This window comes from Lutjanus erythropterus, chromosome 7 (genome assembly GCF_056507025.1).
Source record: "Lutjanus erythropterus isolate fLutEry1 chromosome 7, fLutEry1.hap2, whole genome shotgun sequence".
Classification (NCBI taxonomy): Eukaryota; Metazoa; Chordata; class Actinopteri; order Lutjaniformes; family Lutjanidae; genus Lutjanus; species Lutjanus erythropterus.
The window spans coordinates 42,885,145-42,899,427 of record NC_139323.1 but is presented as its reverse complement, the minus strand read 5'-3'; the positions used below and the strand labels follow the sequence as shown (position 1 = coordinate 42,899,427).

At 44.7% G+C, this 14,283-nt stretch overlaps 1 protein-coding gene across 6 annotated transcripts in view; it reads right to left on the bottom strand.

Moving 5' to 3' along the window:
• Positions 1-1,352: 1,352 nt before the first annotated feature.
• Positions 1,353-14,283, bottom strand: part of palm1a (paralemmin 1a) — an 18,694-nt gene continuing 5,763 nt past the window's right edge. The window contains exons 3-10 of one of the 6 annotated variants that reach the window (XM_084723879.1): positions 13,391-13,471; positions 9,954-10,081; positions 9,652-9,715; positions 9,190-9,214; positions 9,049-9,117; positions 8,241-8,306; positions 5,926-6,057; positions 1,353-2,488 (exon numbers count right to left, since the gene is read on the bottom strand). In XM_084723879.1, the coding sequence (XP_084580005.1) occupies positions 1,911-2,488; positions 5,926-6,057; positions 8,241-8,306; positions 9,049-9,117; positions 9,190-9,214; positions 9,652-9,715; positions 9,954-10,081; positions 13,391-13,471 (1,143 nt within the window). In that variant the 3' untranslated portion in view covers positions 1,353-1,910. The remainder of the gene's footprint in view (positions 2,489-5,925; positions 6,058-8,240; positions 8,307-9,048; positions 9,118-9,189; positions 9,215-9,651; positions 9,716-9,953; positions 10,082-13,390; positions 13,472-14,283) is intronic. The other 5 variants (XM_084723882.1, XM_084723880.1, XM_084723881.1 and 2 more) reach the window with 5 other exon arrangements.

Sequence of the window (14,283 nt, the reverse complement as noted above, 5' to 3'; positions counted from 1 at the left end):
GAGTAAATTAAAAATCACCAGGAATGATGTGTTCACTGACCTGACTGGATTGGTCTTTCTTCAATACTCATACATCCTGTCAAACAAAGGCAGAAAATCCCCAAATGTTCTGCCTTTGTTTGACAGAACAGCTGAAGTTAGACAGGAGTCAGAGACGAGCTGACGTGTAACAGAGGGGTGCAGGTTGGGATCAGACTGAGGACACTGTAAAGGACGTCCCCCCTTCAAGCATGGACACCTTCCCTCATCACTGATACAAAGACCAGCAGAGAAACATCACCGGTCCAGCCAGCCTCCACAAAACTGTACAGTGCTGATCAAATATGGATCAATATTCTGTTCCAACACTGATTATTTCTCCCTCATATGTTTTAGTTGCTGTTCAGATGAAATATGGAAACTTAATTTTCCTGCGTGAAACAGACCAAAGTGTCGCTCAGCGATATGTCACGTTTCTTTCTTCTGATTGGTTGGTCTGTCTAGTTACAATGAGAATATGTCAGTAATGCAGAACTAAAGCTGATTGGTCAGTTTGTTTGACTTTTCTATCAGCAGGTTTCTTCTGTAACCTTCATGATGCATCAAAGCAAAATGAACAAAATACAAACTGGTTTGCCGCTGACATAAAATGCTGCGAGTCCTCAATCAATCAGCCCACCCCCAAAGTTCCTGTACTTCAAGAAAGTACTAACCCCTGAGAAGGAACTTATAGGAAGGGAATGTTCCTAGAACTTCATTTAGATCCTGGTCCCTGTGGTGGAAACACACTGATAGACCTTTTCCCCCAACATGGAACCAGAACTGTTCTGCTTCAGGCACTTCATTTTGAGCCATTCAGAGCATTTTCACCAAAAATAAATTGCTCCAGAACCCAAAAAGCTTGGTTCCCAGCTAGAACCAAACAAAACAGCAGGCTTTTCTTGGGAATCAAAGTGAGTGTGTCACTTTCTACAGACTGTGTGGTGCAGCGCCCTCTTTTGATGACATCTGCAAGTAAAAAGGTTTTGCTCAAAGCTGCTGGAAACATGGGCCAGTTCACTAGACAGCAGAGGGCCTTCAGTTCCTCCTGAGGAACGGGAACTAAAGGGGCAGGGCTTGATCATCAGTCAGCTGTCAGCGATGAAGGAAAAGTGTCACTCTGTCAACTGGATGTGTCTCAAGTGATCATGTGATGTGATCATGTGATGTCATCATGTGATGTGATCATGTGATGTCATCATGTGATGTCATCATGTGATGTGATCATGTGATGTCATCATGTGATGTGATCATGTGATGACATCACATGATGTGATCATGTGATGTCATCATGTGATGTGATGGAGTCGTATGTCACAGAAAAACAGAATCACTTTCTTCTGTTCAGCACTGAATCGACCCATCAGGTCACTTTTATTTTCTTGTTTATAAAACCAAAAAAAAAAATCTGTAAAGACTCCGACAGACGGAATCCTGGAGGGAAACTTACGAAATCAAATAAATAAAACCTTGAACATTAATCCACTGTTTATATCACAGGGCTTATGAAGAGAGAGGAGGTTAATGTTACACATGTCAGGACGCCAAGGCTAATGCTAAAGCTAATGCTAATCAGATGCAGTGGACACATGAGGAGTACAAAAGTAAAAAGGCTTCAAGAAAATAGAAAAAGTAAAGAAGGATTTATAAAACACAGGAGAAAATGTCATGTAGTTAGAGGCGGGGCTGAGGACAGTGGGTGGGGTTTATTAGAGGGGGCTGAGGACAGTGGGTGGAGTTATTAGAGGCGGGACTAAGGGCAATGGGTGGAGTTTATTAGAGGCAGGCCTGAGGGCAGTGGGTGGAGTTTAGTTTTTGTCCTGGAGCATCTCGTCCATTATATTTTCATGTTAGTAGATTAGATGTGAGAGCAGCACGACCTGCAGGCAGGATCACATGATGGTGCAGCACTTACACGGCTGCTTCTCTTTCTTTATTTGCACCGCTCCTCCCTTCACCTCCTCCGCCTCCCCTGCTGTTTCCCCGTTACTCGCCGCCGCCTGCGGAGGTTTGGCGGCAGCTGCTGGGGCAGTGGAGACGGGCAGAGACGGAGCCGTCTGAGCGCCGTTGCTCTCCTCCTTCCCTTCGCTTGGTGTTTTCCCATTGGCGTCGTCGATGACCACCAGCTCCGCTTTCACCGTCCCCTGCAAACCCAGAACTCTCTTGGTCTCGTCCTCATCCTCCACGCTCTGGTATCCCATGAACACCATGGTGACGGGGTTCTCGGCGCTGGCCTCCACTATGCTTGGCACTCCTTCTGGTTTGGCCTCCAGCCCAGTGATCTCTGCTGGGAGCGGCTCCGCCAGCGGCTGTGCGGGACCTACCTCCTCCTGGACCTCTGCTGTGGGAAGAGAGGTCACCGTGGCGACAGTCTGTGACATCATCGAGGCCTCGTCAGCTTTGTGGATGAGCTCTTCAACCTCAGAGCAGCTGAGCAGGATGCCATCTTCACCATTCATCTCATGGACCACTGAGAGACAGAGACAGAGACAAGACCAGAACATCAGGTACACACCTGACCTTCAGTCCAACGACCAACAGGAACACATTATTCCTCTCTTATACTGTGTGATGTTCCATTGTACCTGAGCACACCTGTACATCACTGCAGATGTGTGTCCTCATCCTCCTTCAGTTCTGAACTGAACCTGATGAGGTCTGTTTGTCACCTGATCAGGTGAGTTTGTCTGTTTTTTTATTGTTTGATGTGAAGGAGAGGAGGAGGAGGAGGGTGTTCTGTGTGCACGCATCATCATGCTGGGCTGAGTCAGCTTTGACTTTAAGAGACGTCACTGCGTATTGTTTGGGAAATCAGAATTCATTCTTCCTAAGCCCCACCCCTTTTCATACCTCAGTCATCTTTGACCTTTCCTTTTTCCTGTACTTGGATCCGTTCTGTGCTAAAAATAAAACTACATTTTGAAGATGGTTTAAAGTAGAGCTGTCAAAGTTAACAGATACTATTATTTTTTTACGCATGATTAACACACGTTCTGTTATAATGATCTGACCAACAGTTTGAATCAGAAGCGAGAGAGAGAGAGAGAGAGAGAGAGAGAGAGAGAGAGAGAGACAGAGAGAGAGAGAGAGAGAGACAGTGAGGGAGGAGAGAGGAGCTGCAGAGAGGAGGGAGGGAGGGAGGGAGGAGGAGCTGCAGAGAGGAGGGAGGGAGGAGGAGGAGGAGGAGCTGCAGAGAGGAGGGAGGGAGGAGGAGGAGGAGGAGCTGCAGAGAGGAGGGAGGGAGGAGGAGGAGGAGGAGGAGCTGCAGAGAGGAGGGAGGAGGAGGAGGAGGAGGAGGAGGAGGAGGAGGAGGAGCTGCAGAGAGGAGGGAGGAGGAGGAGGAGGAGGAGGAGCTGCAGAGAGGAGGGAGGAGGAGGAGGAGGAGCTGCAGAGAGGAGGGAGGGAGGAGGAGGAGGAGGAGGAGCGAGCGAGTGAAGTACTGACTGATATAAAAACTTTATTGATGATGAATCCTGATGTTACTGTACAGTTCTGTGGTTTAAACACTACAGATTAAAATATCTGTCTCTGTAAAGACCAAACTGACAGACGCTCGTCTCCATGAAACGTTTGTCTCTGTCATGATGAAGAGTCCAGACTGTCTGTCCTCTTCATGTCCTCAGTGTGTCTGTGTGCAGTTTACTGTCTGCTGTGATCTAAAACATCCTCACTGATGGAAATGATCCTGCTGCTTTAATACAAAAACACTGTTTCATCATTAAACACTGAGCTGAATAAAGGAGAGGACAAGAAATTAACTATCATTAACAACAATTATACTAGAGGAATAAATAAATGCATATAAATAGTGACCTTTTCCTAAACTACAGCTTCTTCTGTGGTGTTTGAATTTTAAATCTGAAGCCTGCAGTGAACCATAGAAACTTCTATTGACTTTTCTATTGATGTTTTTAGTGTGTTTTGGTCTTAAAGTTAAATTGAACAGATCAATATGTTCATCTGTGACTGATGAACTGATGGGTTTGTCATGTTATTATTTGAGCTTTCTTTATGCTAAATGCAGTGTCTTTGAGGGTTTCTGGACAATATTTGTTGTTGTTATTTAATAAAGTTACATTTGAATTACATTTTAACATTTTGAACAAATAAAAAAATGTGCGATTAATTTTCAGTTAGAGCGGCACGGTGGCGCAGTGGTCAGCACCGCCGCCTCACAGCAAGAAGGTCCTGAGTTCGATCCCCCAGCTGGATCAGGGCCTTTCTGTGTGGAGCATGTTCTCCCCGTGTCTGCGTGGGTTCTCTCCGGGTTCTCCGGGTTCCTCCCACAGTCCAAAGACATGTATGCAGGTTAATTGGTGACTCTAAATTGTCCGTAGGTGTGCGTGGTTGTCTGTCTGTGTGTCAGCCCTGCGATGAACTGCCAACTTGTGAACCCTGCCTCTCGCCCAACGTCAGCTGGGAAAGACTCCAGCAGCCCACGACCCTTATGGAATAAGCGGTTACAGAAAATGAATGAATGAATTTGCTATTAGTCGCAATTAGCTACAGACAGTCATGCGATTAAATATTTTAATAGTTTAAAGATGTTTCTGGAGATGAGATCAAAGTACGAACCTGGACCACCCACTGTGTGCGGTGCAGATGAGCAAAACTGGTTTTCTCTGTAAGCACTTTATGATCTGACATGGTGTAGCTCTCCTGTACCAGTATTGCTGATGTGGTCGAACCATTGCTAACAGTCACTTCATTTCCTGCCATGTCCATAAATGTAGAGAGATGGTGAAACCACCTGGGAGTGATCGGGAATTTGCATGCAAGTGATGCAAAGCTCGGTTCAGGACTAGCATGCCATTGGCTCGCCAAGGAATTCTAGGTCCACCAGAGGTTTACACCAGGGACATCTTGAACCATCTACTCTACTCTACTCACAAAACAAAGAGGGCGGGTTGGGCAGCTTGAAAGACTCATCTCATCTATACAAGTGAGACACATCTACCGGCTGTCCAGGTTCCAGGACCTCTGGACAAGACTTATCACAGTCAGAACAGTAGCATACAACAACTGGAGACCTAGGATGGTCTCAATGTCTTCGAGAGCTCTTTACTTCTGAAAGACTGCAGACAGGAGGAAAACGGGGCATGGGTGGCTCTGCAGGCCCAGGGTGTGGGCATGTGCCAGTTTTTTGAGGCAATAAGATCAGTAATTTGTGGCTGTCTGATCCCACTGAGGTGGACTTCAGGCAGAGGCACTATACTGCAGTCTAAAGGGGGGAACATACCACATCAGGGGACTCCTGGTTGTCGGGCCCAGAAAGAATCTTGCTCATAAATCTTGGAGCAGGGCCCTTATGTGAAGGGAAGCTAGGTATGCCAGCACCACAAGATCTGTGATGTGAAGACCTCTTGGTCATCAAGGTAGACCATGCAGGCTGGAAGGCAGCCATGAAGTTTCGAGTGGAGACACCTATGGGGGAGCTCACGATCCCTGACCTGGTGTGCACACATGGTGGAACGGCCCTGAATCTTGATGTCCTTTATTTAAGGATTTGAAAATGATCTCTGATATCAGCTAACTTGTTATATACTATACATCTTTAAACCATTTTCTTTTCAACACAGACGAGTCAAGCACAGAGCAGATCTGAGTACAGAAAACAGGAAGTGATAAAGTTGACTGAAGTACCAAACTTGTTCAACTGTTGCTGGAGCTCAGAGCAAAAAGGGGCGGGACTTAGGGACTATTTTTTTTATTTCAATTATAATTTGACTTGTGGGTTGTTTGTTGAATTTTAGGAGTTTTTTCATCGGAAACATCCTGAGGAAGAAACTATTTGACCCGACCCGACATTCAACAGAAACCATCTGTTGTCCTCTTTAGCACCTGTATTGATCCAGCAGGTAACCTCTCATAAAACCAGCTGTTGTCTTTTCAGTTAGCTGACATCACCTTTCTGCTCGTCCTCGTATACTTTGACCCCCTGGTGTGAGAGGTCGATAGGCAGAGTGGTGTTAGTGGACAGAACCCTGGTCTCCCCCGTCAGTCTGTCCCGCTCTACTGTAATCTCCACCGAGTACATCGCTGGAGGAGGGGCGGGGCATACAGGAGGTTACACAGGGTCAACAAAACAAACAAACAATGTTAAATACGAGGAGTTAAACAGAAAGACTGAAGCTGGCAGACTCACACCGACAGACAGACAGAGAAACAGACAGACAGAGACAGACAGACAGACAGAGACAGACAGACAGAGACAGACAGACAGAGACAGACGGATGGACAGACAGACAGACAGAGAAACAGACAGACAGAGACAGACAGACAGAGACAGACGGATGGATGGACAGACAGACAGAGAAACAGACAGACAGAGAGACAGAGACAGACAGACAGACAGAGAAACAGACAGACAGAGACAGACAGACAGACAGAGACAGACAGACAGAGACAGACAGACAGACAGAGAAACAGACAGACAGACAGAGACAGACAGACAGAGACAGACAGACAGAGACAGACAGACAGACAGAGAAACAGACAGACAGAGACAGACGGATGGACAGACAGACAGACAGAGAAACAGACAGACAGAGAAACAGACAGACAGAGACAGACAGACAGAGAAACAGACAGACAGAGACAGACAGACAGAGAAACAGACAGACAGAGAAACAGACAGACAGAGACAGACAGACAGAGAAACAGACAGACAGAGAAACAGACAGACAGACAGTTGTTAGAGACAGACAACAGGTTAAATGTTACACAGTAACCTGAATTCTTCATGCTGTGACCTCTGACCTGCTGTACCTGTGATTGGCTGACAGGTGGGAGGACCTTAGTTGTCGGGTGAGTGACAGTTTGTCTGTAAGCTTCACAGAGTTAACAACAATAATAAACTGGTGACATTGTCTTCTGACTGAGGGACGCTCCAACACTGACAACAAACTGACATCATATGCTTTAAAAGTAACTTTAATCACCCTGAACGCTGGACGTTGGCTGATGTGAAGCATCCAAGTCTGTTTTCTGTATTATTTAGCTCCACATTAGGTACATCAGAGCTGTCAGTTATTAACATTACTCTCGAGGTCCAGCGTGTCAGATTTACGGGGAACAATCGGCAGAATATGAAATCCAGATCGATTATCAGATGATACTCAGTATGATGATGCAATCAGGAGATTGTGATTTATGGTTTCTAGTACCGATGATGAACAATGATGATAACACTAAACGCTTGAGCCAGTTGACCCTTCACTAAGTCCTGCTAACTAAGTCTGTCAGTCTTTCCTTTTCTGTCCATGTTGACGGTGTGCAGGACGCTCTGAGACGAGTGATACTCTGTTTCATGAGTCTGGATGGTGGCGTCTTTTTTGTCATGAAACACAAGAGCATGAATGGATTAAACTCTGTCTTCACCTGCTCTAACACGACCTGCAAACATTAGCATGTCTGGCTAACTAATGCTAACTTACTAGCTGCACTAACTTTGCCTCCAGACAAACTTGTTAGATCCACTGCATCATTTGTTCTGTGGAGGTTTGAGGAGGAGGATGATGAAGAATCAGATGTGTCTCTCTCTGGCTCGCTGTCTCAGGTCTAACCCGGGTTAGCTTAGCTCTTATCCCGGCTCTCTTCCTGTGGTGATCGTGGTCCAGCTGGTCCGGCTCGGTGACCCGTCTCAAGGTTAATGAGTGTATTTCTGTCATCTATCATGTAGATATACCTGCTGTATTTCACCATCTGACCAGTGTTAGCTGACATGTAAGCTAGCTTTAGCCTCAGTCTGTTAGCATTAATGTTATATCATGTACGCAGCTGCAAGGGGAGAGTGACATGAGGTGTCTGCAATCTGCAAGCTCACCACTAGATGTCAGTAAATCTTACAGACTGGACCTTTAACTGCTACATGATCTGAATGTGTCGTCATCCTGACTGTCCTCTGCTCCGTCTGTAACAGACAGTCAGTGGCTGAACTGAGATTTCAGACTCTTTTCATCAGGAACTGTAGATTATTAACAGGAAGTCATGGACACGTCGTCCTCCATAAATATCCAGACACTCTAATAATCTGATGGAGGACAGTAAAGACAGTCTTACAGCCTGTCTGAGTGTGTTTAGTCCAGCGGCAGCCATGATGGATCAGCAGTTTCTCTGTGATGATGAACTGAACCAGCCAATCAGAGCTCTGCACTGATCATTCATTCTCTGGAGTGTTAAAGGTCTAACTGTCATGGTCGTTCTGTTCCTCTCTGACTCACCTCTCTTCAACTCCTCCGACGCCTCTCTCGCTTTGTTCACTCGAGCACTTTTGTGAACTTTGACCTCTGCAAAGGTTCATGGGAAAGAAAAGGAGGCGGGCACAGAGACAGACCAGAGTGAAGACTGAAGCTCTGACATCATCAGAACATTTTACTGACTCGTCTCTGATTCAAACTCACTACAATCTGATTACAGTAACCTCAGTATTATAAAATCTCTTGACTATTATAATCTGATTTTCATAATCTGGTTAAAATGACCTGATTACTAAAATCGTGTTACAATAATCTGATTACCCTATTCTGTTTACAGTAGTCTAATTATATTGTAATCTGATAACAATACATGGTAATTATAATCCGGTTACAGTAATCTTACCATCACAGTCTAAACACAATGATCTGAATAGTGATTTTATAGGATACTGTTTTATTTTATACAATTTGACAGTTCTGCTGTAATCTGTCTAAATTACTGATTACTGATTACTGTAATATGATTTATGTAATTTAACTACTGAGTTTTTATTGCTGTAATCTCATTACTGTGACATCACTACTGTAATCTTTATCTGAGTAGTTTAATCTGTTATTTTATCAAAATCTGATTACTTTAATTTCTGTAGTGTAATGACTAATATAGCAAATACCTTACTTTATTCTCTTTACTGTAATCAGATTACCACAATATGACCTGTAATCTGATCAAAGCAATCCGATTTCAATACAATAGCATCTCTAATATAACGTGACTACTGTAATCTGATGACTGTAATCTGATTACAGGTAGAGAACCCAGCAGTCTCACCTTGAACTACATGAGGAGGAGCTGCAGCTCTGTCCTGCTGACGGCTGCTGTGACCTTTGACCTCCACATCTGATCACAGAGACACAGTGAGACGAAGAGGAAACAACGACACACAATCAAACAGAAGAAGAAGAAATTTACCTTTAACTGATCCTGATGATGACACCTGAAAACACACAAAGACAGAGACAGGAAGTTCGTCTTCACAATAAAAGTCACTGCAGTCCAACAGGAAACAAAAAAATCCCAAAATAAAGGACAACTTTCCAGTTTAAACATCTGTTAGCATCACCTACAGGCTGCAGAGACTGACAACAGAGTTCAGCAATAACAGTAATCTGATTACTGTAATCTGACTGATATAATCTGTCTAATGTAATCTGTTTGATGTAATCTGCCTGTTTTAATCTGATTAGTTTAATCTAGCAAATGTAATCTGAATAGTGTAACTGAACAAATGTAATATGGCTAGTGTAAAGTGACGAGTGTAATCTGATTACAGTTACAGAACACAGTAGAGTCAAGTGACAAAGAGACAAAGATGGCAGCGAGCAGGAGTGTGTGTGTGTGTGTGTGTGTGTGTGTGTGTGTGTGTGTACTCACAGTAGTGTGTGTTATGGTCTGACACACTCCTCCACTCTCCAGACTGACCAGCTCCTGCTCCAACCTGCAGGACACACAGACAGACAGACACACAGACAGACAGACAGAGACAGAGACAGACAGAGACAGACAGAGACACAGACAGACAGACACACAGACAGACAGACAGACAGAGACACACAGACAGACAGACAGATCAGACCGGATCAGATCAGACCGGATCAGATTAGACCGGATCAGATCAGACCGGATCAGATTAGACCGGATCAGATTAGACCGGATCAGATTAGACCGGATCAGACCTGTTGATGGTGTCTTCCAGGCTCCTGGTCTTGGCCTCGTCCTGCTCCAGTTGTGTCTTCACTTCATCCTGTTCTGGTCCAGCAGACGGAGCTCCGTCGAGCAGCCAGCGCTCTCTGAGAGCCTTTGACTGAACACACACACACACACACACACACACACACACAGACACACACACACACACACACACACACACAGACACACAGACACACACACACACACACACACAGAGACACACACACACACACACACACAGACACACACACAGAGACAGACACACACACACACACACACACACACACACACACACACACACACAGACACACACACACACACACACACACACACACACACACACACACACACACACACACACACACACACACACAGTCATATTTATTTATGAGGGCTGCCAACATTTAAATGAAATCATTTACTGAAGTTCAATCAGGAAACTTTCTGTTACGCTGCTTCATTCAACGTTTCCGTCTCTCTCCTCCTATTTCCTCTAATCAGCTGTTTGTGGGCGTCACCTTCCTCTTTACTATCCAATCAGATTTTGCCACGGTCTCAGTAGCCAGTCAAATTGCTGCTGCCAAACTTTAAATGGTGTCTGTCTTTGCTGCGTCCACCTCTCTCTCCTCCAGACTTCAGGTCCAGACTTCAGGTCCAGACTTCAGGAGTCCGGAGCCTCGGGGTTCTCTTCATCACCACCATGTTTTATATGTGCTTATTGTTTTCACCATGATGGCGTCTAACCGCCAAACACTGTCATGTTTCATTTCTCATGCTCGTGTTAATAAACTATTTTCTTTTAGTCTCTCCTGATTGAAATCAAATTGAAATCTAATTTTTCATGAGTGCACATGATGTGAGAACATAAACATTTATAATCTGAGTTTCATTTTCGTGGATGACAGAAGATAATTACTGACAGAATAAAAACTTAAATGACAATACAGACAATAAAAGATAATAAGAAATGAACTTTTTTCTTTTCTATGTGTTACCTAAACTGATGCTCGTTTATGATATAAATAAAATAGAGGCAGATTGTTATGGCTGCGTTCTGCCCTGGAGTTCATTCAAATATATTTTTTTCATGTAAAAACAATAGAAAAAGAAATGAAACATGTTGTAGCATCACTCATCTTTTAAAACACGGTTTATCTTCAGTCTGATTTAGGACAATGTGGTCTCTGACCTTTCTGGTCCTGTTGGACCCTGCAGCATCACTTGTTTGTGAATGTGTCACATGATCAGACGTGAACAGCTGTGAGTTATTTTAAATCAGCGGCGGAGAGTCTGAGAGTGAAAACAGTCACAGCGTTTCTGTGGTTCCTGCAGTCAAGCCGTCTGATCTGAGATATTTTTACTCTGCAGCTGTTCACGTTCTCTCAGCGCTCGGTGTCTCCACACCTCTGGATCTACACTGTAAAAATAAATCACTGTCTCCGACTCTCAACAACGCAGACCAGGTTACAGCACCAACAGGGAAAACTGGCCCTCAGAGGCCTCAAGGTACTCCACACGTTCGTCTCCCAGCAAAGTTTTCCAGCTCGTCCTGGAGGATCCTGAGGTGTTCCCAGACCAGATGACATCTATAATCCCTCCAGGGCTTTCTGGCTTGACCCCAGTACATTTTGGATCGTGATCAGATGTTGAACCACCTCAGCTCATTTCAGACGCTGGTATCCACAATCTCATTCTTTCAGTCACGACCCAAAGCTCATGTCCACAGGTGAGGGACAGAACGCAGATTGACTTCTGGCTCAGCTTGGGACAGCAGCTCAGTCCCCACCTGGAGTGAGAAATCCACCGTCTTCCTGCAGAGCGCCACGTCCTCAGACTCTCATGCTGGTTGCTTCACACTCTAAAACTGCCTCAGAGCGTGCAGAAGGTCACGGTCTGATGAAGCCAACAGAACCACATCATCTGCAAAAAGCAAAGACTCAATTCTGAGGTTCCCAATGCGGACACTGTCCTCACCCCAGCCGAGACAAGGTACAGCCCTGGATGAGTCCAACGCCCACTGAGAAGGTGTCTGACTTTGTGCCGAGGACATGGACACAGCTCTCACTTTGATTATACAAGGAACCGATGGTTCACACCTCGTACTCATGCAGTACCTCCTACAGGATCCCCTGAGGACATCGTCGTTGGCCATCTCCCATTGGTCGGAGTCGTCTTTCCAGGACCCTGGAGTAAACTTTGTGTGATACCCTGACAACCAGAGCACATCCTCCAGTACCCTTTTGTGTAAGGGGAACCACAGGCCCTGTCCCCACCCTCCATGTGACACTGAAGAAACGTATCAGTCAACAGAGTCCAACAAAATCCAGAACCTTCAGCATTTCAGGGAGAATCTCATCTCACACCTGATGCTTTGAGGAGCTTCTTTACCTCAGAGACCTCTGCAGGGACATGGACAAGGTGAAAGTCCAGCTTCTCTTCAGTGGCCAGATGCACCAACAGGTCTTATGCTTAGCTGGTCTAAGTCCAACCTAATAGTTATGCTGGTTGCACCATCTAGGCTTCAGCGTTCTTATTACTACGACTCAGTGTAAATCTTATGCCTAGTTAGGAGGAGACGTAAAATCAAAAGTAGGCTGTTTAAAACAGAAATATACAGCCTGCAGAGATACTTTCCATTTTGTACTTTGAACACTCAAAGAGACGAGTTCTCCAACAGAACGGTGTGAAAATGAAAGCAGTTTAGGTGGGATATGAATCTTATTCAGTGAGACATAAACATGAAATACCTTTTACAACATTTCTACCTTATTATCATGTTGGACGACTCAGTAATTAGCGTTTCATTGTGCTCTACATTTCTAATACCTTTCTTATCTAAATGTCAGATAAAGTGAACTTTTCTTATCTTTGATCATAATGTTGCTGCAAATTAGAAATAATCAGTTCTCAATCAGCAACACGGCGAAACATTGATAACAATGCAGCACTGACATGAATGTAGATTACTAAAAGTACCCAGTTTAGACTTTGCTTAAGTCTGGTTGGTGCAGCTGGAGTGAAGTCCATTCTAAAGACTGGTCCTCACTAAGACCAACTTACCAGTTAGGACCAGGCTTAGTAAAGACCATCTGGTTCAACCCATTCCAGGGTGTTGGTTCCAGAGCCAGTGCTGTGCTTAGACCTGAGCCCAGCTAGTTGGTTCCACTCCACCTCCTGCAGGCCTGGTTCCTTCCCCACCGGTGAGGTGATGTCCCATGTCCCAAGGACCAGTCTGTGATCCTGGCTGTTAGCGCAGCACTATGTATTTGGTTCGGGTTGAGTGGAGGTCTGGACACCAGATGGACAGAGGCTCCGGTCTCTGGCTGATTATTCTTATTCTTTTTGTCACACAGTCAGTTTCCACTGTGCTGAGATCAGTCGAGTTTTCTCAGCAGGGTTTGAACCATCAACCTGTTTGTCTCACCTTCAGGTGCTGCAGTGCTCGTCTGTCGTCCTCCAGCTGACGCTTCTTGTTCTCGATCTCAGTCTGCCACTTCCTCTTCTCCTGAAGCATCATGGGAAACAAAGTTAAACATGCAGAAGAAGTTCATGCTTCTTCATGTGGAGGCTGGGCTCATGTACACTTCAAGTATCCAGTGTACACCAGCTGACTCTACAGCAGGTTACAGTGTACACACTTCAACTACCTCACTTACTTTCACTTTGTTTACAGTGTGAAAACACTTCACTTACTTTTACTGCTTTATTTTTTTTTATTTGTTAGTGCAGTGTTGCATTTGAACTGTGTGATTTACAGCATCAGTGACAAACAACGACCCACATCTCACTTTAATGTCCACACGCTCTTATTCTGACATCTCAGTTGGACTCAGTACTCAGTATCACACCAAGTATTACTACAGTCACTGCTGAGACACAGCAGGGTGATCGAGTTACACAGGAAGTGTGTGTGTGTGTGTGTGTGTGTGTGTGTGTGTGTGTGTGTGTGTGTGTGTGTGTGGATCAATAAATGCATTAGTGTGAGAGCTCTGAAACAGACCTCAGATCAGCTCACTGGGTTCAGGGTGTGTCTGCAGTTTAAAATATCTGCTGCGATATCAGACCTAGTGATCATTTATAAATATGAAAATAAAAGTCTAAATTCTCTGATTTCAGTTTCTTTAATGTGAATATTTCCTGTTTACTTTCCTCTCTGACAGTAAACTGATGATCTTTGACTTGTGGACAAAACGAGACATTTGAGGACGTCATCTTGGACTCTGATCAATATTTTCTGACATTTTATGAACCAAACAACTGATCGATTAGTGGAAAAATTACTGCCAGATTGATCACAAGTAGCTGCATCTGTTTTCA